The 25,235-nt window shown below is 39.6% G+C and overlaps 1 protein-coding gene across 3 annotated transcripts in view; it reads right to left on the bottom strand.

Moving 5' to 3' along the window:
• The window catches only part of znf827 (zinc finger protein 827), a 224,708-nt gene that overhangs the window by 124,825 nt on the left and 74,648 nt on the right, over nt 1–25,235 (bottom strand). For all 3 annotated transcript variants that reach the window (XM_039750210.1, XM_039750211.1, XM_039750209.1), the window contains exons 2-3: nt 22,656–23,822; nt 2,951–3,123 (exon numbers count right to left, since the gene is read on the bottom strand). In XM_039750210.1, coding sequence (XP_039606144.1) covers nt 2,951–3,123; nt 22,656–23,822 — 1,340 coding nt within the window. The remainder of the gene's footprint in view (nt 1–2,950; nt 3,124–22,655; nt 23,823–25,235) is intronic.

Below are 25,235 nucleotides of genomic sequence, written 5' to 3' on the forward strand. Positions count from 1 at the left end.
CCTACTGCATCAATAAACAGCTCGTCTTCCTCTTTATCTGAGACATCACACACTGCATGCACGGGTTTAACTTTCCCAGTCCTGCAAACTTTAGCGAAGTGGTTCAATTTACCACATTTTTTACACTGTCTTCCTTTAGCTAGACATTGACATTTTCTACCGTGTCCTTTGTTACCGCAGTAGCTGCACTTATGAGCTTGTATGCGTCACTCGCTTCATATTCTTTTGCTGCCGTCTCAATTGTATAATGCGTTTTTTGTTCTGCGCTCTTTGGAGCTCCTGCTTGTTGCCTGCGTACTGTGTTCACAGTCAGTTCACATGAGCCGCTCGGAGTACATGCATCGAAGGTTCTCAGCTGTGCTTGTGCTATCTCGTGCGATCTTGCAATGTCCACGGCTTTATTTAATATTAGCTCAGACCCGGCACTTAAAAGTTTCTCTTATACTTTCACTGAGTTTGTGCCAAACACTAGTCTATCCCTGACCATCTCATCTTTGTTTGCATAAGCACAGTCCTTCACCAGCAATTTTAACTCCCGGCAGCCTGTCTATTGGATAGTTGCTGACGGACAGCTTTTATGGGCAAGCACTCAATTAAGTGGGAGGCGTGGTGATGGGGTGACCGAGCTGCAGACTATGGCCGTATATATGTACGTAAGTAGGATTCAGTTATGCCCGTTACGCGTAGAATTTCGAAATGAAACCTGCTTAACTTTTATAAGTAAGCTGTAAGGAATGAGCCTGCCAAAATCCAGCCTTCTACCTACACGGGAAGTTGGAGAATTAGTGATGAGTGAGTGAGTGAGTGAGTCAGTCAGTGAGGGCTTTGCCTTTTATTAGTATAGATTCCATACAAATAGATCAATTTTTATTTTTACTAAAAAAAAAAAAAATAAGATTAAAACAAATTAACCCCCACCCCTAAGAAAGAGAGCATGGCCAACGGAGTAAAATTTAAAGCTTGTAAACATACCTAAATTGATTAGTTTAAAATGGCACTAGAGATGAATGGAGAAGAAAAAGTGCAATGATTTTGTTTTGAACTTTAATGTGATGTTGTTAGATTTGCAGATTCTTATTCCTTTTTTAAATTATAAACTAAAATATCAATGACTCACGTCCTGAGAGATGAGAATTTGTGCCAAGAGATTTAACCACACCCGGGGCCGGAAATAAAACACAAAGAGTAGGACAGCTGCTGTACAGGCTTTTAAATATTTGAAGCGCCATGCAAAATGCAGATCACGTCGCATGGCGGCAGCAGCAGCAATCAAGCAGCTGATCGAGCAAAAAGGAGGTAAAAAAAAAAAAAAACTATTTGTTTCCCATTGTATCACCATCTTCCTTGGGGTGCATTCAGTCCCCCTCTTCACAACACGAGTGACAGAGACACGAAGTGGCTGGTGAGCGCAGCGAGCAGAGGAAACCCCCTAGTGTGTGTGTATGTATGTATATATATATATATATATATATATATCTTTGCACTCACAAAGGTCCAATTTTTGGGGCACTGACTGGCCATGCCACACAGTATTTTTTGACATTGCAGCTCACTCATCTGGCTCATCTTTTTCGTTTACAGTCATGCAGATGCTTTGCACTTTTTTCTTCCATCAAGAAGATAGAAATGGCTAGTAAACAGTGATGTGTCATTTTCTAACCCATTTAATCCAGACCAGAGTCATGGAGGATTTTGTCATGTATGCCAGCTAGCGAAGGGCACAAGGCAGCAATAAACCCTTGACAGGGCACCACTCCATTGCAGTAAACAGTAATGATGTATCTTTTGTTTTTATTACTTCTTCACAGGGTCTCTTATATTTTCTGACTGTTGGAGGCCCCTTTAAAGTTTGTTTTGCTCTACGTGGATAAATCTTATGTACTTTGCCAGCACTGCATTCCATTTCAGGGACACAGTGTGCAGCCACCGAGACTTCAAGATCGGTTTGTGCTACTCTGTATCTATTGGCAGTTAAAAGTATGTGTACCAGTGACTCACACCAGACCACACAGAGCTTCAATAAAAATGAACTGGACTCTTTATGGTGAACACGCAGTCGATTTGACATACAGCCAAGTGGTTGATCCCAATGGAGCAACAATGGGGCATTTTTGTGAAACAAGGAAATTTGCTCACTATGGTTTGTTCGGTTGGCTCATTCAAGGACAGCAGGTTAGCACTCTTCTCACCAAAAGAAGTCAGACTGTCCCAATGCGGTAGTATGCTCATGCTGGTGATTTCGATCACTAACTTTTTGTGTCCCTATTATGATGTAGGGGTGAAGTACACATTTCCTCGAGTTCTATCGTTGGATCCTTGGTTTTAAACTAATTAAAGAACTTGGTTTAGCCATAACTACATGCAGGCTTTGACATGTTCAGTTAGCTAATATTATCAGAAGCAAAAGAAAAAGATTGTCTGGAAGGTGGAATGAATGTGGCTGGTAACGACTGCTGCGCAAGTAACCTAAATCATCGCATTAGAACATTTCCAGATAAATTCAATGATAAATGTTTCCGAAAGCCAAATTATTATATATCTTTCATCTGATAACTAAGTTTAAATTTATCTTCTCTTCTTTACTTCCCAAACTATTGAAGTCCCTCAGCTCTGATTGTGCTAATCAGTGCCACCCTGGGCCTTATATGGAGATGGGTCAAACTGCAGACCTCCACAACTCTGTGATTCAGTAGCTCCACTGGACAGCCATTTGGACTGCAGGTTTCTGTCACTTGGTTCACCTCACCCAACCCTAAACCACAGTGTGACCGCGTGTTATCACCGACTTATCATATAAAACAACAACCTCCTCAATGAAGTGGAGCTCTGGATTTCCGCAGCTGGAGTCTATTGCTTAAATGGCCTCATTGCTGACTTACATCAACTTATGTTCCAATTAACCAAAGGTAAAAAAAAAAAAAAAAGAGAGGAATATTTTGTAAATTGTTACCTTCATGTGTGACTTGAGATTGTCTTTGCGGGCACATCTGAAGGGACAGAGCGGGCACTGATGACTCTTGAGACCTGTATGAATAACCATATGACGTTTCCAATAACTCTTCCTTTTAATGACCAGACCACACACCGGGCACTGAAAAGGCTTCCCTCCATCTTCTGGAGCCACTGTGAAAAACATTTTAAAAATCTAAATATTACATAAAAAATTAAATATACAAAAAATAATGTCATGAATCAAAAAAAATAATGATTTTTTTTTTGTTTTTAGTTACTCACATTATGCCTGGCCCCAAGTGTCACCCACAGCAAAATCCCGGCAACTGTCATAGCGGTTGCCCAGGAAGACCAAAATGGTGCAAGAATAGAAACAGGCACACAAACTGCCCGATTAGCCTGCTAGGCTTAGTTGGTCACATCCAGCATAAAGGAGATCTGCTTCTTATCGGATGCCATTCCTTCTGGGGACATCAGTACTTATGCTGTGTTCCATTTGAAGGGGGAAGTTGGAATTTCAAAGTTCCTAGTTGGAATTTTCAACTGACATGTCCCCATAAATCAAATTACCAACTCAGAAACTCAGGGCTGGTCCATCAAGTTTGAGTTTGTCCAACTTCAGATTATGACATCATTCCAAAATGGCAATGTACCCCCTGAACTTTAGTGAAAGCTGTAGTATTAAACTGTTTATTAGCACCACTACACACAGTACCATCCAACCTCTATCTGTGAACAAGTTGCTACTGTTCGAATGTGAAAAAAAAAAAAAAAGTATAATGCATTGTTATCAACTGCTATTTATTACTGATGGAGCAAGCCCAACAAAAGTTTCCTGGACATGTCTATATTAGTTTTACTGAATATTTTAGTGGAATGCAGTCAACTCAGGTGTGATGTCATTCCCAGCTCCGACTTTTGAGGTAAATGGAACACAGCATTATAGTTCTAGACTGGAAGAGGCAGGATTTCTGAGAGGGTCTCAGCATCCCTCATTGGGGCATTTTCTCAGCAATGGAGAGGGAAAGAGAGACAAAGAAAAGGTACCGGCAGCACCCCCTCTCGTCCAATGGGTTAGCAGAGTCCAATGGGTGTTACTTGGACAAATATGCGTGAAACTCCCCATATACATCCCCCACAACAGCTCACAGCAGTCTCCTTGCTCCACTGCAAAATGGTAGCAGTGCAAATCAACACAAGGAACGGTTCTCCCTCAGAGTCTCCAGTGCATTTCATTTATATATACGTTTGAAATTTAAAGGGGGTATTGGGGGGATCCTTTCAATGAAAACCAGGGGATGGAGAGAAGGCGAGTTGAAATCGCACTAATAAACGGCTGACCGTGAGGTGCTCACAAACTACCATTTACTTCCTGTACCGAATTCACACTAGAACTAGCAAAGCCTAAAAAAAAATCCTAAATCCAACCCTCCTTAAATCTGTTTGCACCTCTCCATCAGCGTCTTTATTGCTGTAAATGTGTCGACAAGCAAAAGCAGCAAGCAGCTAGCAGCTTACTATCCCATCATCCCACCGCCGCAGAAACTGCAAAAAGCTCTCCCAGCTTAAGCCTTGTTTATCTGAGAGTGTAGTACCGGGAGCTGTATAGGGTAAATAATATATTATTATTTGGAACGCATGCATTCTATGTGTGTTCCATGTCTACAAAGATCTTTGAAGATCTAATGAAGTGTTATGTGAACGCGGCAGAGAGCATAAAACTAAACAAAAAAGGAACTCTAACCTTTACAAGCACCACACATTTCCACCGGCTGTTACAGACTCAAATCAAATGTATGTTTTTATTGTACTGTATAACAGTAACAATAAGAGCAGCTCACTACTCAAAACGTTTATTTTGTGATGCGGTAAAGCTCAAACCCCCGACCTGTTGATTAAGAGTCTACAGTTCTTACCAATGTACTACCAAAGCAGTCATAACAACGAAGTACACTAACCCAATTTCTTTTTCTACAGTTATATTCTTGAATAAAAGCGCACTTGTTTTGTTATACTTGTACCTTTTGTGAAAGTGCTTATTTGATATTTGGACTTCTAGTCTTTACACATTATGCACTTCATGTCAAAATTTTGTCGTTAGTACTTTTAGGTATATGTTCTGCCATGATACACTTACACAGATCTTTGTAGACATGGAACACATATGAAATTCATGTGTTCCAAATAATGATATATTATTTACCCTCTACAGCTCCCGGTGCCTCACGAACAGATAAACAAGGCTTGAGCTGAGAGAGCTTTTTGCCATTTCTGCGGTGGTGGGAGGATGGGATAGCAGGCTGCTTGCGCGTATTGACACATTTACAACACAAAAGATGCTGATGGAGAGGTGCAAACAGATTTAATGTGGGCCGAGTTTATGAGTTTTTTCGTAGGCTTTGGTAATTCTAGTGTTAAAAAAATGCTGGTAGCATACCATTTTAAAAATTAGGGGTTTTAGTACGTTTTCAGTACAATCTATACCATGTAAGCCTTCATGGGTCCTAGCTTTTTGAATTGAAGAGAGGACTCTTCAACAAATGAGGGGGGAGGAAGGTTATTCAATTCAAAAAGTCAATCCCATGAGGCTTTAGTTTCCCATTTATAATGTGAGCTGATTACTCCAGAAATATCTATTTAACAATATTTTAGCAAAAAATAAAGTGTTTTGCACATTTTAAGCATATAGCTGGATAACTGACATGTGGATTAGGCTCCTCGAACAACTTTTTCTTCAATTCGAAAACTCAGCCCCATACGTCTTGCGTTTCCAGTTTATGCATTACGTAGGGCACAGCCAAGAAAATGTCAGGATAATCCAACAGGATTAGCTGAACTATATTTGATAGCAGGTGTATACTATATTTTAGCATAAGACAGAACATGATTGGTCGATTCTGAACTACAGCCACATCCCTAATTATACAGTAATAGGGTGCACACACTTATGCAACCAGGATGGTGTGTGCTTTTGATTTTTATTTTCTCTAAATAGGTTCTGATTTATTTTCGCTTGTTTTGTATATGTTACTGTCCTGGAGTGGAAAAAATTAATTATATTTAAACTGCTGACTGCTTATATTAAGTTTTAATATTTTACTCAAAAAAACAGGATGGACTAAATTTATTCACATTGGACATATTTCTCTCTCATACATTCTTGAGTGGAAGAAGGATTAAATTCCTAGTCATTCAAACTGATGGGGTTGCCAATCGGGTCGCGCCTTTTATTCTTGTTACTTTCTCGCATTAGAAGTATAGGGAGAGTATTGTAATCGTCCAAAGATTCAAAGTCGAGATTTTAATGAATCTCACCATTTTAGACCTCCCAGAGTCTGAAAATACCAATTTTAGAATTATGTCTGTGTGTCTGTGTATATAAACACAATAACCTGAGTACACTTTCAGATTGATAGATAGATAGATACTTTATTAATCCCAAGGGGAAATTTACATAATCCAGCAGCAGTATACTGATATACAAAAAAAAAAAAATATTAAATTAAATAGAAATAAAAATGCATGTAAAAGCAGAAATAACTTTGAGTAATGTTAGCGTTTACTCCCCCGGGTGGAATTGATGAGTCGCATAGTGTGAGGGAGGAACGATCTCCTCAGTCTGTCAGTGGAGCAGGACGGTGACAAAAGTCTGACACTGAAGCTACTCCTCTGTCTGGAGATGGCACTGTTCAGTGGATGCAGTGGATTCTTCATGATTGACAGGAGTTTGCTTAGTGCCCGTCGCTCTGCCACAGATGTTAAACTGTCCAACTTTACTCCTACAATAGAGCCTGCCTTCTTAACAAGTTTGTCCAGGCGTGAGGCATCTTTCATCTTTATGCTGCCACTCCAGCACACCACCATGTAGAAGAGGGCGCTCGCCACAACTGTCTGATAGAACATCTGCAGCATCTTATTGCAGATGTTGAAGGATGCCAACCTTCTCAGAAAGTATAGTCTGCTCTGACCTTTCTTACACAGAGCATCAGTTAGGTCAACTAAATTTTGCATACAAGTATTAGGTACAAAATGTAGATATCTATCAACTTTTTGCCTAATTCCATTAACTGGAAGTGGTACTTTACCTTTTAATCAAGCAGCTGCACTCCAATTTATTCAGCTTTATTTTTATAATAATTGATCAACATATCATTAATTTGATTTGTTGTTGATGGTTCTTTAATGTACATAATCTATATACAGTATATACACACACACAGTATATATATATATATATATATATATATTATATACACACACACACAGTATATATATATATATATATAATTAAAAGTCAATGTACTGTATGTGTGTATGTATGCATGTTCCAGCATCACTTCCGAACAGCTGGAGTGATTTTCATGAAACTTGGTACACGTTTTTCATTGGTCGACTAAAAATACAATAGGGTGAAATCAACCCTAACCCACGCCCTTCTGGGTAGGGTGGGGGGTGATCTTGCAGTCTTGTATGCATGTTATCATCCAGTTGACACTCGTCACGACCACCAGAGAGCGAACTGGAGGTGACTGCCAGCATTCTTTGTTTGAGGCCCACTGCGCCCCTTTTTGCTTTTGAAATTATTATATAGAGTTGGCTGGTTCTGAGCATCAACTGGATGATAACGTACATACCAGGCTGCAGAACAAACACATTAGTGAGTATTCATTGTTTGTTAATTAATTTTTATTTTTAAAGTTGTGATTTTAAAAAAAAAACAAAAAAAAAAAACTTTCTTTTTCTCCTGGGCCATGCTGCGGATTTCAGCTAGCATAAAAATATAATCATTGCCTTGCGGTTTACTCCACTAATCTCCATCCCCATATCTGAGTATACAAGAAAGTCGAGGGGAGACCACTCCCAATTTTTGTGTATGATGTAAACTGCTTAAATAACAAGATTCCTCTCTATTAATATGGCAATCAAAAAGGGTCTGCAGAGCTACTTGTCCTACTTGTGGGTTTGGGTCCAAATGAGACTCTGACATTTGTGGTGTGTCCCTTATATACTGGATCCACCAGAAGGGGTGAGATTAGTTTCCCTGAAGGGGACGTCTTCTCTGGGCTGAATATGATAAAGAAAGAGATAAGTCTGTTAGCGGCAGTGCTGCCTCTCGCCCCTGTGGGGTATCACATACCTGTGGGTGAGTCTTTGAGGTGTCCCTCAGACATGAATGCTGGATTGGGTTGCTGTGCGAATGTGTATGTGTGTGTTAATCTTCAAGGGTGGGAGAAGATGAACTCAGTAAATGTATCCGATAAATCTCACAAATGCCATGATAATACAATTACAATTTGACAAAAAAGGTGGAAAACGTTCTGACATGACTGATCGTGGCTTTTACATCACAAAAACCTTCGATTTTAACTGATGTGTGTAGACATTTTATATCCACTGTACTGTGCAGGGAAAAACATCTAAAGACAAGTAGCAAATGAAATGTTTAAGATAATATATTGACATGTGATGACCAGTCTTTATAATAAAAGTCACCTTGAGTCTCTATTCACTTAAATGAAGACTCAGTTCTCCTGAAACTGCATCATTTAAGAAACTGAGTAAGTAAAGACCTTTTTGCAAAATGAAAAGTCAAAGCTGCAAGGTTTGGTTTGATTTTGCTTCCGTCTCGTTTGACAATTTAAGGTCAGGCGTGATTAATGAGTCACCAGCCAAGGGAAGTGAGAAGACGCCTTTATAAATATGCTGTCTGATTGATTCTTCTTTCATTATTAGCCTCACCTCCACCCATTTCACTTATTCTGTAATCTACCAATGGAATAAAAAGACATCTGTACTTCTATCCAAGAATTGATCATCAGCAGGCTGGATGGGTGGCTGCCTGGCTAAAAGTGTCCCAGGGTCTTATGATTTTAAGTGTTAAAAACGCAAAAAAAAAAGCCAGGGGCTTACATAGTCTGAAAAAGTCTGAGGCTCCAAAATTATAAGGGAGGGGGAAATCACTAAACCCCTGGCTCAACTTAAAAAAACAGTGACCTATAATTTTAATTTACTAAATTAAATAAGGAGAATCAAACAAAGTAAAACTCTTCAAAAATGCAAAATTCAGGAATAATACATTTCAAAAAACAAAACAATAAGAATCATCATTTTTTTGAAACTCCCGTTTGCTTATATTATTTTTTAAAATTTCCTCAAATTAACTATGATGGATTATAAAAGGCCTAACTAGTTTACAGAGGAATTTATGGAAGGAAACTCACTTAACTAATTTATGGAGGAATTTACAATGAAAGTAACTTGTCTAAATACATCTGGATTCTTTCTTTCCTTTTGTATTTTTGCACATTCTGTTTTATTGTATCAGTAATTTAGAACTTTACTGCATGTGTCTTGTTATCCAAGTAATTTATGGTGCTTTTAGTTTCTAATGGTCGGACAGTTTAAAACACAAACGGAAAAACAAATGGAGACAATAAAGAGAATGTACAAATACACATGATTAACAAAGCTTTTGGGCAGAGCCATCCATCACCAGGATAACTAGCCAATCATATTTGTGCAATGTGATGTGTTCTGGAGACCCACATTTGAATCTAACATAAATAATCGCACACATCCGTAGGACCTAGAGATCGTCGACAGGACAAAATGACGTCAGAGACTGTGACATGTCAAGCATGTCATCTTGTACGTTGGAGGGAGAAACTTGTGCATCACGACGATTGCTGAATCACAAATCCATCCAGGACAACAACCACCTTTCACATTGCTGATTTTTAATTAAGCATTCAAGGACTATATACAGTAATCCCTCGCTATATCGCGCTTCGACTTTCGTGGCTTCACTCTATCGCAGATTTTATATGCAAGCATATCTAAATATATGCTTATATGGATTTTTCACTGCTTCACGGGTTTCTGTGGACAATGGGTCTTTTTACTTCTGGTACACGCTTCCTCAGTTGGTTTGCCCAGTTGATTTCATACAAAGGACGCTGTTGGCGGATAGCTGAGAAGCTACCCAATCAGAGCACGCAGTTAAGTTCCTGTGTGCTGATTGGCTCAGCGATGGAACGCCAAATTCGATTCCGCTGCGTTAACCAAGAAGTCTCGTCTCGCTCATTCAGCATCAATGTGTTTCAATGCGTAAAGAATTATTTTTTGTGCTCTTTTGTGTTTATCTTTGTGTGTAGTCAAGCCTTTTGTTATTTCTCCAAAACGATCTGCTCCTGCTACTGCTTCAGGGGCCATGCCCAAGCACCAAGGGAAGATGCTAACGATTACCGAAAAGGTAAATGTTTTGGATATGTTGAAGGAAGGGAACAGCTACACCGCTGCAGGACACCATTACGGCATCAATGAGTCCACGATTCTTTTTATTTAAAAAGAAGGAAAAGAATATAAGATCTACGGCCGCAGTGTCCTTTAACCAGGGCACAAAACAAGTTGTAAGTGGATATAATAAGGCAGTGGTCTGGATAGAATCTGCTTTAGGGATTTGGATTGAAGACTGCCAGAAGAAGAACAACGGCAGTGCTACACAGTCGCCTGAAGAGTCTCCTTTAGAAGAGCTGTAACGCTCTCCTTTGTTGTGCAGTAAAAATAAACTCATCGTTATCGGACAAGTCGTCATTTCATTGTTGGTGAGTAACCATAACTAATTTTCTACGTACAGTACTTAGTACATGTACGTATGTTTAGTGTCACTGTACACACATTTTACTGTATACAATTTTTCTTGCATTGTACGCATTTATTGCTGGTGGCCTGTCTATCGTAATGGCTGTAACATATGTGATATCGGAGACGCTCGATATCTTTAAAATAATATTTTAGGTTTTACTGTATATAAACAGTGTTTTTACATACATAATTTCAACGAATCTTACCTAATATCTAAGAGAATACAAAGGGTTTATGCTGTGTAACTATGCGGGAAATGTTTATAAGAGTGTGGGAGAGTTTATAAGGGCTTAAAATATATAAAAATAACCATAGAAACATATGGTTTTTACTTCGTGGATTTTCACCTTTCACGGCGGGTTCTGGAACGCAACCCACGCGATCGAGGAGGGATTACTGTATATCTAGGGTTTGCTATCCCTTATTATTTTCTATTATACTTTTTTCTACTGGTATTATTATACTTAATAAGTCACTCACCAACCTCCCTGCCTGCGCTACATGCCAGCAACTTCACTTTCACCAAACAACAAAACTTTTATTTCTCGCGGAATGGCCTCTTCATTGGGAAGAAACACTAATTTTTCCTGATGGCAATATGAATTAGACGATGTACAAGTCTCAGACTTAAAGTTTAAAGCCAAACAATCTACATGCTTCTGTCACAGCACCTATATCACCTATATCTATGTCATATCACTTATGTCCATATATTCGATCTTTTTTCTCTTTTACCTTTTCGTCAATATTGCATTGAATTTTGATTCTGTATTTGGAATTACATCGTGACAACACAACGTATAACTGCCCGTGCGTGAATATTGTTTCTTTCTCTCTACACAAGCTGTGCCTAACAATAGCATTCACACAAATGAGAAATGATTTTGAACCATGTGCGTGGTTGTAAATGTTTTAGATGTGGGCGGGACTTTTCCAAATCTCTTTGCATAAAGTCTTGTCTCGTGAGGCCTGAAATTTTCTCTTGCGTGATTTCACTTTCACCAAACAACAAATCTTTTAAATCTAGTGGATACGTCTCTTCATTGGGAAGAAGCACTACATTTCCCTGATGGCAACACGAACTAGACGATCTACAAGTCTCCAAACAATATATTCGATCTCTTTTCACTGTTCCGTTATTTCACCAAGTAATAATTTCCGTTTGTTTGCGCTAATGAGATCTTTGAATTTTCGCACTTCCATTATCTCTAACCTGCTCTGCATGACGTTCTACTTTGTCATCTACTCTTTGTCTTTTCTTTCTGGCCCCAGGCGTGGTTAAAGCTCTTGGCACAAAGTCTTGTCTCGCAGGATGTGAAAGCGTCTTTCTGAGAAAGTCATGCCTCATCTCTCTTCCCAAGTATTTTTTATTATAATAGAGAGATATCACCTTGCTTTAAAATTTCTACATTTTGTCGTTTTACCCAGAGTGACTGAAGTAATAAAGTAAATGTAAGGTCACCTGGCATAGGGGAGATTGCCATTTGTTCCGACTTGTAGGGTTATTAAGGCTGAGAGATCACATCACAATAGGAAGAACAAGTGCGGTAGAAATAAGACATTGTTGACTGGTAAGTGGCTTATATACAAGAGGTGTACGAGGCTTCATGTATCTCAGGGACTGCCATACATTGTGAGTGTCTCTCTGTGGAGTAGTAGAGTGTGATTGGCAGTGCATGTATCACTCATACTGCACTTATGTGAAAATAATCTGTTGTGTGTGTGTTTAGCTTAAGGTGTGAGACTAGAACAAATGTGGCAAGTCTCATCTCACTCATCCTACAATAATACAATAAAAAACAGCAAAGCAAAACATGATCCAAACTTCCAAAAACCAAGTCCTCTAAATCAAAATAAAAGCCAATTAAATTAGTCCAGAAATTGTAAAACAGGAAAGAGAGGGAAGCACAAAAATGAAGTACAAAATAAAAGCCAGAGAAAGTAGATAAAGCCTCAGCCAAAAGTGTGAGGCCTGCTAGCCTCTTAAACAGGTCTAAGCAAACCACCTCATTGGCTGGCTGCACACATCCTGTTAGAGGCCCCGTCCCCTTGAGTGCAACATACGGACTTCTCTTTTCAGTCATACATTAAAAAAATGACAAACAGATGAATACAAAAAGAACTGAGGCATTTCGAGAATTCCTTTTTGCCTAAAATACATTTTTATGCACCTTTCTGATACTTTACAGATCATGGATTATTAGCTGCAACCAAACAGGATGTTAATTTTTTGAGTTCACCATTGTTGTTGTTTTCTTTTCTTTTTTTTTGTAACATCCAAGATTTAGTGGCTGCGTTATCAGGACGCAGCACATCACTGCCAGGGGCTCAACATCCAGAAGGCACAATGTGCTCACAACGCATTCACTATTAAAGTGTTCACAATTACAGACACAAACATCAAACAACTTTGGTGTGTGTGCTTCAAACAACAGTCATCTTTCAGTTCTAGAAATTTTCCCTTTGACATCATTAATAGTTCAGGTTTTAGTGACAGTATGTCTTTTGGTTATTTATTTCTGGAAATTCTCCGTTTGGCAGTGTTTATGGTTTAACATTTTGATTTTTGACAACAGTTCTTCTGACTCTTGAAACTGACCCACACTTCAGTTTTCTGAGCATATGCTCATCTTTCAGGCCAATTATCCCTAGTATCTTGGCACACACTGCTTTGCTGAAGAACAGAAATTAGCAAAAACAATTTCATTAAAAAAAAAAAACAAAAAAAACACAAATGTATATTGGAATGTTTTGACATAAAAAATAAGCTTAGGAAGGATATTCATCTTAACAACGTTAATTCTTCCAGCTAAAGTGAGATGAAGGGTACACCATCTATGCAAGTCTTGCTTAATTTTTTCCATACAGACGGCAAAACTTTGTTGATAAAGAGCTTTATATTTATTTGTGATGTTTACCCCAAGGTATTTAAACTGATCTGTGATAATATTATTTTTTTAAGAAATCAGATTCAACCATAATCTCATTTATTTGGAATTCAAAACACCCACGTATCCAAAGGGTGACCCTACAATGACCTAAATCAGAAGGTGGCATGGCTGTACCTAACTTTCAATTTTATTACTGGGCAGCAAATATACGAACTACAAAAACCTGGACATGGACACAAATAGATGAACACACACAGGCTTGGTCTGCAGTAGAAATACAATTCTGCAACACTTCTTTATATTCCTTGCTTTGTACCCCAATAAGTTATCACCAATATACAGTGGTACCTCGTATAAATCCTTAATCCGTTCCAGATCCTTTGACTTATACCAAACAGGACATATACCAAATGAATTTTTCCATAAGAAATAAAGGAAAAATGATTACTCCATTTCCATGAAAAAAAAATCCTATTGTTATTGGCATATTATACATTGATGGGGTTGTATAAAATATTTTAAACACTGCTTAATACTAAAATACATAAATACAAAAGCAATTAGATGAAATAAATGAAAATTTAACGTCACTTTACTTTTTAATAATGTGTTTGTTTTTCACAATCGTAGATACTGTCGTCCTCTGCATACGGTATGCAACAGCCATGTCCTGGATACGCATGCCACCTTTATACTTTTCAACAATCAATTCAGATTTATGCAAAAAAACACAAAATCACATGAAAATTCACAGAGAGTTATAGCGCGGGTTTTTCACTAAATGCTAGCAAATGGCGTACTGACGCTCGTGGGCATTCGTGGCTTTGTCTTGAGAGAGGTTAGGTGGATTAGTGATTCTAAATTGTCCCTAGTGTGTGTGCTTGGTGTGGGTGTGTGTGTCCTGCCTTGCGCCCTGTGTTGGGTGGGATTGGCTCCAGCGGACCCCCGTGACCCTGTGTTCGGATTCAACGTGTTGGAAAATGGATGGATGTCAAATTAGATGACTGCATGACAACTTTCCAGCAGTTTCACAATTGTAAAGTATCGCAAGTGCGTCCCCTTTTTCTGACAGCCCACAACGTGATGCCTGATGGAGCTGGTGCTCATGTGAAGGCTTTACAGGTATGTGGAAGTTTAGCCTCAATCTTGGCCATTTTCTGCTTTTTTGGTCCATAAAACACACAACATTAGAAATATAAGGATCTCTTCTGCTTGTCAGGTGGAAAACCAACATGTTCCATAGCTGCATTATGTGCACTGCTTTTCCGGGTGGGCGCTCATTGGTTTTCAGCCATCATGCACACAGAGCCACCACAATGACTTAAGACTGTCTGGGCGAGTTGCAGACTGGTGAGGCCGAGTCGCTGGGTATGTCAGACTACACAACGGAGTTCATGGGAATGCACCATGGCTACCTCCGACTCATTACGACTGTGTAAATGACTGAAAATCACTGGAAGAGTCGTGTAAGGTGACACGGCCTTAAGGCATTCAACATTTCAAAAACTGCTAATGAGCACAAAATTAACATGCTTGTATAAAATCGGACATTCTGCAGTATTTATGTCTTGTTTTTCCCTTGCTAAATTTTCAATTCAACTTCTCCTATTTGTGTTAAGTGCACTTCCACTTTTAAGTCCAGTGCACTATACAATAATTAAAAAAAATAAAAGAAAATATGAAAGAAAAACATAGCCATACAAAGAAGAAGCACCACCACACTACACAGTCATGTGCAAAACTAAGTGCACCCCAAGGAAGTAGTGGACTTAATCAAAATATTTGAAAAGGAAAACAAAAAGTGAAACATCAAATTGGCACAGTTGTATTCATTGTCATCATCTAAACTGTCAAAATGCAGATTTCTCATGCGGAAAAAAGCAAGTCCACCGCTACATTTATCACGACGTCAAGTCCATCAGATTACTGTTAGGGGTGTATTAATGATACACTCTTCGCGATGATTTCTGAACGCTCGCATGACTCGTTCGGCCATTTCAAGGCAAAACAGTGGTGATTTTGAGGCGAATAGCGTCCTTGAGGGGCTTCAGGGTTTTTGAGGTTGGTGTGTGTATACCTTTGACTTGAGAAGAAATCACACGGAGCAAGATCAGGCAAACATGAACGCCATCTGACATCGCCGCGCAGGGAGATCAGCTTCCCCAGAAACATCTCCTGTAAACCTTGCATGGATCTCCGCGCAGGCCATATGAGCTGTTGTTCCATACTTTTGAAACCAGTCATCCGGCAAATCCATTTCTTCCAGCTCTCTAGCATTTCAATGTAATATTCTGAAGTGATGGTGACCATTGCTCCCCACCTCCTCAAGAAAGTAAGAGCCTACAATACCAAAATCTGCAACGGCGCACCAAACTGTAACACGTGTGCAGGGGTCTCTGATGAAGTTCACGAGGGTTGGTTTCAGTCGAATAGCAAAAGTTTTATTTATGCAACCATTCAAACGGAAATGTGGTTTGTCGCTGCACATGGCGATGGCATCTCGATGAATGGTTTGCAGAATGTTGGCACACAACTCTCTACGGCTCTCCCAGTCTCTCCCAGTAAGTTCCTGCACTGCCATCATTTTGTATAGATGGAAATTAAGGTCCTCATGAAAAATTCTCCTCAAATGCCTAAGGCAGAAGCAGGTTTGCAAGCTGAACGTCTAGGAGACTGCAAAATTGATGCCCTTACAGCTTGGATGGTTTCAGGCATTCGAACAGTCCAAGGATGTCCTGGAGGTTTTCTGTTCAATGTTGTAAATTTAGACACCCACTGAAGAATTGTTTTCTGATTTAGGACGTCACCGTTAGGAGGAATGCTGAAGTGCATTCAGAAGGTGCATTGCGTATTGATGATGGATTTGTTGCTCTTGAAAAACGCTTCGACTGCGAAAGCACAGTGCGCACTCGACCAAGACATGTGGCCGTCTGAAAACTACAAGGGATCGCCTATCAGAGGACCCCCAACCCCAACTCACTTGGCTGCCTCTAACTCGCGCAATGACTTTGAGAAAGGTGGCACTTCATTTTGGCTCACCCTGTACAATCAGAATAAGATTGTACAATTTTGACCTGCATGTGAAGTGTGCCAGGAAAAAAGCCTTTGCTGTCCAAAAAGAACATCACAGCCAGACTACAGTTTGCCATTGAACATCTAGGCAAAGAGCAGGCCTTCTGGAACAATGTGTGCTGCACAGATGACTCAAAGATCAAGTAGATTGGCTATAGTAATAGAAGACACCTTCTATACAAACTGAAGAGAGCGTTTCACAAGAAGAACTTCATACCAGCTATGAAGCATGGTGGTGGAAATGTTCTGCTTTGGGGTTGCTTTGCTCCCACAGGGTCTGGACATCTTAAAGTCAACAGGTCAACTCTGAAATTTGCATCACATCAAAGTGTGCTTGGGAAGAATGTGAAACCATCTGACCAAAAGCTGATGAAGAACCAGAAATTCAACATAATAATTGACCTGAAGCATACTAACAAATCTACAAAGTAAATCGATCTAAAAGAAGAAATGGAGGGTTATGGACTAGCCTAGTCAAAGCCTTGATTTGAATCCTATTGAAATGTCGTAGGTTGATTTGAAATGGCAACGACAAGCAAGAAAACCCACAAATATCTTGCATCTGAAGGAATTTTGCATGGATGAGTGGTCAAAACTTTCACTGAATCGATGTTGGAGACCGTTGGGCAGTCATGCAAAGTGCCTACAAGACGTAATTCATGCTAAAGGAGGCAATAGCGGCTTCTGAAGCCAAGGGTGGTCTTATTTTTTTTCCCCAGCAGACCATTACATCAATTAATATTTTTGAAAAATAAATAATTAAAGTCAAATTTTTCTTGAGGTTTTGTTTAAGTACATCACCTTTATCTGTAGATGTTGTTTGCATGAAAATCTACTGTTTGCTTGTTCAAATATATCGAAAAATTCTACAGTTTCCATGGGGTGTACTTACTTTTTCACATGAATGTAAATTTGAATTTTACCCAAACATTGGTGTACTATTTTGACAGAGAGAATAAAAAGAAAAAAAAATGACCAGAAGATGTGTGGGTCAAGAACAAGCCAATGTCTGGTAGTTAGAATTGAAAAGATCTTTCGGCAAAAACAAGAATGTGATAAAATAAAATTCAGGATCAAAAAGCGGGCAGAAATTTGTTAAAAAGATACACAGCTCACAATCCCTCCTAAGCCATTAACAGCTGTGTTTGGTGTTCTTCCAGAGGGTCTTAAAGTGGAGAAGGACAAACAAATTGTGATTGCATTCACTACACTGTTGGCATGCAGACTCATTCTGATAAACTGGAAGAACCCAAACTCTCCTCTTTTAAGTCAGTGGGAAACTGATGTGTTATACCATTTAAAATTGGAAAAAATCAAATACTCAGTTAGAGGATCTGTGCAGACTTTTTTCAAAACATGGCAGGATCTAATCAGTAATATTTTGAAATGATTTTATAAAGCACAGAGAATTTGTTGATTTAGGTATTTTTAAAAGCCTTAAATTTTACACCGCTTGGCTTGCTCTCTCTCTCAGGGGTGGGGATCGATCTGTTCTTAACATAATTCTTTTTTTTTAAAAACTTGATTGCTATGTATTGATTGTAACAAAATTAATAAATAAAAATTAAAAAAAAAAAAAAAAAAAAGATACACAGCTATTCAAAGGGTATCTGTCAACCTCGAATGTCCTGGAACTGTTGAAAGCAAACTTTAACCTGTTGCCTTTATGACATCACAAACGAGCACACCCCAAGGAATTCTGGGGTCGGTTTCTATGGTAACGGCTAATACAATTGCTTAATGCTGTGCTCACGTGTTATCGGCCAGACTGTAAAAATAGTTTCTGAGTCGGAACTTCCACATGAACAAGCTACAGACTCCGAGCTACTAGTCGGACAATTCAGAGAAAACAAGGCTACCTAAATTCTCTGACTGACCTTTCATCTTAGTCAATTGTATAAAATAAAAAAAAATATATATATATATATATATAAAAAAATGTTTTTTTTAAAAACCACGCTTATATTAAGTTACAAAGTGTACTAAAAAGTAAAAAATAAGTCTCATACATCGCTCGAAAAAAAAAGCGTGGGCACTTTTTAATGTTGATTGATGAAGAGCGCCCACGCTTTTATTTTACATGTGATGAGAGACTTATTTTTTACTTTTTAGTACACTTTTTAACTTAATATAAGCGTGGTTTTTAAAAAGCATTTTTTTATATATATTTAAATTATTTTCAACTTTTTAGCCTTGGGTTTGTTTTACCATAATTTTGTAATCAATATTTTAACTCTTCCTTTAATATTTCTATCCATTACTATCGTCATCTATTGGTGAAATCTTGAACTATTCTTCATATGAAAATTTCATTTCTTAATTAACATGGATTAATTGATCAATTAAATGAAACTGATTATTGATTCATGTATTGTCATTGGAAGTGAGTAAGTGTACAAAATTTCAAGTCATTTGGACAATAGGAAGTAAGTTAAATATCGATTACAAGATTTGTACCAGAAAACAAACAGGTGAAGTTAATATAAGCGTGGTAAAAATCGGGAGTGGTCTCCCCTAGAGTTTCTTGTATGCTCAGGTATGGGGATAGATATTTGAAGAGCAAATTGCAAGACAATGATTATATTTTTATATTATGATGATTAAAGAACAAATCAACAACAAATCAAATTAATAATAGATTGAACAATTATTATAAAAGTAAAGTTGAATAAATCAGACTCTGAAGCTGCATGGATAAAAAAGCACCACTTCCAGGTTAGCGGAAATAGCCCAGAAGTTGATAAAAATCTACGTTTAATACCTAATACTTCTTTGCAAAATTTGGTTGACCTAAGTGAAAGCGTACTCAAGTTATCGTGTTTACATACACACACATATAAACACAATTCCAAAAATGGTATTTTCATACTCAGGGAGGTCTATAACATGTGGATTCATCAAAATCGAAGTTTTGGACGATTACAATATTTGCCCTACGAGATTCAGCGAGGTCTAAAATGTTGAGATTCACTAAAAACTGGAGGTCATATTTTTGAATGATTACAATACTTTCCCTATACTTTATATACAAGAAAGTAAAACTATAACCTGAACCACAACAAATGCTATTTTTTGGTCGAATTCCATTTGGAGTGAAGTTATACACATTAAATAATGAAGGTCTTTATTTTCACCAAAAAAAACATTTTTTTGCAGACCAAATAGCAAATCAAGTGACATCGTGTTTCTACAAAAACTTCAAGCGGAAACTGACGTGAACGCATAAAACTTGAAAAATGAAACGTCACAAGTGGTAACTCTGTAGAGTCCGATTGCACGTGAACGCAGCACTAAATAACAGAATCCAATGCAAAAACAAATAACTGTTGAGGCAAAACGTAAAAACATTTTGGACCTGGTAACTAAGCAATATCCATCAAAATGGACCCTAAATCCCAAATCTCTGAGTGTTAAAACCCCATATTCTATATATGGTTAGCAAAAGCGGAGTCCAGAAAACTGATAATAAATTTATGAAAATCAGAGGTCCTAACAAGGATTACCAGAGAAGTACAGTCATCCCTCGCTATATCGCGCTTCGACTTTCGTGGCTTCACTCTATCGCGGATTTTATATGTAAGCATATCTAAATATATAACGCGGACTTTTCGCTGCTTCGTGGGTTTCTGTGGACAATGGGTCTTTTTACTTCTGGTACATGCTTCCTCAGTTGGTTTGCCCAATTCATTTCATACAAGGGACGCTATTGGCAGATGGCTGAGAAGCTACCCAATCAGAGCATGGATTTAAGTTCCTGTGTGCTGATTGGCTCAGTGATGGAGCACCGAATTCGATTACGCTGCGTTAACCAGGAAGTCTCGTCTCGCTCATTCAGCATCAACGTGTTTCGCTGTGTAAAGTGTTAACTTTTGTGCTCTTTTGTGTTTATCTTTGTGCATAGTCAAGCCTTTTGTTATGGCTCCAAAACGATCTGCTCCTGCTACAGCTTCAGGGGCCGTGGAGATTGTCGAAAAGGTAAAAGTTTTGGATACATTGAAGGCATCAATGAATCCACGATTCTTTTCATTTAAAAGAGAGGAAAACAATATAAGCTCTATGGCTGCAGTTGCCTTTAACCAGGGTGCAAAACGAGTTGTAAGTGGACATAATAAGGCGGTAGTTCAGATGGAATCTGCTTTAGGGATTTGGATTGAAGACTGCCGGAAAAAGGACAACGGCGGTGCTACACAGTCGCCTGAAGAGGCTCCTTTAGAAGAGCTGTAACGCTCTCCTTTGTTGTGCAGTAAAATTAAACTCCTCGTTATCGGACAAGTCGTTGTGTCATTGTTGGTGAGTAACCATAATTCATTTTCTACGTACAGTACTTAATACATGTACATACATTTAGTGTAACTGTACACACATTTTACTTCATACAATTTTTCTTGCAATGTACGTATTTATTGCTGGTGGCCTGTCTATCGCAATGGCTGCAACATATGTGATATCGGAGACACTTGATATCTTTAAAATAATATTTAGGTTTTACTGTATATAAACAGTGTGTTTACATACATAATTTCAACTAATCTTACCTAAAATCTAAGAGAATACAAAGGGTTATGCTGTAGAACTGTGCGGGAAATGTTTACAAGGGTTTAAAATATATAAAATAAGCATATGAACATATGATTTTTACTTCGCGGATTTTCACCTTTCACGGGGGTTCTGGAATGCAACCCCCGCGATCAAGGAGGGATCACTGTATGTAAGGATTATCCGGGAGACATAAGAGGGAGTGAGGACTTGGATTAAAAGAAGTGTTGGGGCAACAGACAAGATCCCAGTTAGAGGAGGTCTGCACCAGAGATCTTCTTGAAGTCCTTATCACTTTGATCTGGCTTTGGATATGTTGAACCTTGGTTCTTGTTTTGTGTTGATGACGTTGTGTTATGCATCACCAGAAAAGAGGAAGTGGAGAGGAAATTGGGAGATGGAGAAGGTCCTTGGAAAACAGAGGATTGAAGATAAATAGGAAGAAGAAGACAGAATATATGAGATTTAATGATGACCAGGATTTAGATGATAGCCTGCAGGGGGAGCTACTGAAAAGAATGGTTGCATTTAAATATCAAGGATCTGTGGTAGCCCAAGATGGAAAGTTAAATTTAAAGATAACCTGTTGAGTGCAGTGTGGGTGGAACAACTGGAAGAACGTATCAGGAGTATTGAGTGATCGAAGGATTAGGTTTAAGGTTGGAGACCAGGTTTATAAGACAGTAGTAAAAATAGCAATGATGTATGGATCTGAGACATGGGCCAGTAAAGAGAGCACAGGAGAAGTAAGAAATGAAAATGATTGAGATGGATGTAAGGAGTTACAAAAAGGGAAAGATTAAGAAATGAGACAATCAGAGGTACAACAAAAGTGGGAGAGAAATCTAACAAAGTACAAGAAAGTAGGATGAAATGGTATAGATATGTGATGAGGAGAGACAGTGAAGATGTGAGTGGAAGTCCAAGAGACGAGAAACCAAAGGAGACCAAAGCAGATGTGGGGAAGATCTGAAAGAAAAAGCTTTGACTGGGGAGAAGAAGCAGGACCAAGCTGTTTGGAGAAGGTTGATCAGGCACATCACTTCTACATAGAAGTGGGCAAAGATCAAGAAAGAGAAGAGGTCCTAACAACTGATATTTGATCTGACAACTCTAATATTTGCAATCTCAAGCTGCAGATCAGCATTTGAGAACATTCTTGGCTTCAAAATGGACGTATTCAGTATGTTTCACGACTTCTGCTTTCACGTCAAGTAGACCACATTAGAAACCGTAACCACAGGCGCAGTATGTTTTGCTTGAGAACACCATGCCAGGCAAATTCATTTACACCATGATTGTGAAAAAATAACTTTGACGTTACAGCAGAAGATTATTTATGTGTGTTCCGGGTGCATTTACCATTGAAATTCAGACCACTGAAAGTTCCACATACCACCAAAAGACCCAAAATGGTTCCAAGCTTGCCATTTGTTTTTAGTCACACCCGATTGCCCCACTGTAATACATGCTACCTGTTCTTATTGCAATTGACTCCACAGCCTTGTATACCTGGACGTCCAATTCTGACACTTTGTTATAATGTATGCAACACGGTACCTCCTTGGTTGCTCATTTTAGTCCTTCCTTTTGCAGGGGACGGCAGCAGAAGCTCCAGGGTCTGTGATGGCGCGGTGATCTTCGGGTTTTTGTCCAGCAGTGGCTTGACTTCCTCTGCCAGTCCCACAAGCGGAGGCTCTTTTTTGTCTGCCAGAAGGTTTCCTGCTGCCCGAGCTGCCACCTCCTTAAGTAGAGCTGCCGAGGAGGTCATGGAGACCAGGGAGAGAAAGGAGCTGGCAGGGGGCTGATGTTCCCCCTGGCCAGATGCAAAGCCCCTTTCGCTTACCTTTTTTGACAAGGCTGCAAGTGTGGAGCTGGCTGACTGTGGGCTAAAGGGGGAAGCAAAGGCATCAAAGCGTATGTTCTCATCGGGCCTTCCTCCAACTAGCGAGGTTGTGGAGGAGGAGGAGGAGGAGGACACGGCAACATTCTTATTCTGAAGGACTGCATTAGCGGCCGCCTTAAGTTTCTGAATGGCAGAATCGGGTGAAAGGCTATTGCTGTTGGGAGCTGCACTGCTGGGAGGCCACTTTTCATGGCTGCCCCAAACAAAACCACTTCCAGCAGGACTGCTGCTGGTGCTACTGTTGGGAACAAAATCGCAGGGCTCTTGCTTGATAACATCTGAAGAAGCTGAAGTAGGTGAGGCAACCGCAGAAGCTGAACTGGCCAACTTCCGAGCAAGGGCACTTAACTGCTGGGCATGATGGGAGGAGGGCGAAAGAGCAAGGCTGGACCCCATGTTCACTGGTGGAGAATCGATGCCTCTTCCCTTCAGCGCCAGATCACTCACATCGAGGGTGATAGAACCTGCCTCCAGTAAACGTCTCAGATTACTGCTTAGGGGCTTATTGAGCACCTGAGAACCGTCTCCATACAGCGATGACACCACAGAGGAGATGTGGTCCTTTGGAGTAAACACCCCCGGTTTGTACACATCACTGTCGTTCCCCAGCAGCTCCAAGCAGTTTCCTTGCACAGGAGTGGGGCAGCCCAGGGAACTCTCGGTAGAAGTATCGGCATCCTGCTGATGGCCAATGGGAGACACCCTGAGGTCATCCTGAATATCCCCAAAGGACGACTCCGACGGGGTATCTGATGTGTTCCCAAACCAGCCGTCATCTTCCACCGGCTCAGCTTCCTCTATTCCTTCTACTCGATCACCATCTGAAAAAGTAAAAAGAAAATACATTCAGACAGTAATTTTAAATATAAAATATTTAAAACAAAAGACAAAATTTACTAATCAACCCAATCATTGAATTTTAGGACGATGGATTAGAAAAATATGGAATGAGTAGAAACCTTCAGTTTGTACAGGGTGAGCCAAACAGTAGTACCACATTTCAAATGTTTTTTCTACAAAAACGCTACAAGATGAAACAAATTTCATTACGACACAAGGAAGGGTACATAAAAAAAGATTTTATTCACTGTGTTTTAAAAACGATGTCTTCAAGGCAGTGGCCATCATTAGCGATTCACTATTCGCGATGATTTTTGAACGCTCGCATGACTCGTTTGGCCATTTCAAGGTGAATAGTGGTGAATACCATCCTTGAGGGGCTTCAGGGTTTTTGAGGTTGGTGTGTGGATACCTTTGACTTGAGAAGAAATTGCACGGAGTGAGATCAGGTGAACGTGAAGGCCACCCGACATCACCGTGCAGGGAGATCCACTTCCCTGGAAACATCTCCCGCAAAACTTGCATGGATTCCGCGCCGTATGAGCTGTTGCTCCATCTATTTCTTCCAGTTGGGGCTGCAAAAAGTTCTCTAGCATTTTAAATGTAACATTCTGAAGTGACAGTGACCATTGCTCCTCCCTCCTCAAAATAGTAAGGGCCTACAATGCCAAATTCTGCAACGACGCACCAAACTGTAACACGTGTGCTCACTGTGCTGGGGTCTCTGGTGAAGGTCATGAGGGTTGGTTTCAGTCCAGTAGTAAAAAGTTTGGCTTATTTACCCAACCATTCAAATGGAAATGTCCCTCAACGCTGCACATGACGATGGCATCTTGATGAACGGTTTACAGAATATTCGCACACAACTCTCTATGGCTCTCCCAGTCACTCTCAGTGAGTTCCTGCACTACCATCATTTTGAATGAATGGAAATTAAGGTCCTTATGCAAAATCTTCCTCCAAGACGTGTTGGAAATGCCAAAGGCAGAAGCAGGTGTGCGCGTTGAACGTCTAGGAGACTGCAAAATGGATGCCCTTACACAGTTTGGATGTTTTCAGGCGTTCGTACAGTCAGAGGACGGCCTGGAGGTTTTCTGTTCAATGTTATACCCATCTGTCTAAATTTAGCCACCCACTGAAAAATTGTTTTCCGATTTTGGATGTCACCATTAGGAGGAATGCTGAAGTGCATTCGGAAGGCGTGTGTTGTGCAGCGATAATGTATTTGTTGTTTTTGAAGAACGATTTGTCAGCGAAAGCACCTTGCGCACCAGACCAGGGCATGTTGCCGACTGAAAACTAACAAGGGATCGCCTATCAAAGGACCCCCCCCAGCCCAACCCACTCGGCTGCCTCTACCACTTCATTCTGGTTCACCCTGTATATCTCCAGGA

This window comes from Polypterus senegalus, chromosome 4, assembly GCF_016835505.1.
Source record: "Polypterus senegalus isolate Bchr_013 chromosome 4, ASM1683550v1, whole genome shotgun sequence".
In the NCBI taxonomy this organism is placed as follows: domain Eukaryota; kingdom Metazoa; phylum Chordata; class Cladistia; order Polypteriformes; family Polypteridae; genus Polypterus; species Polypterus senegalus.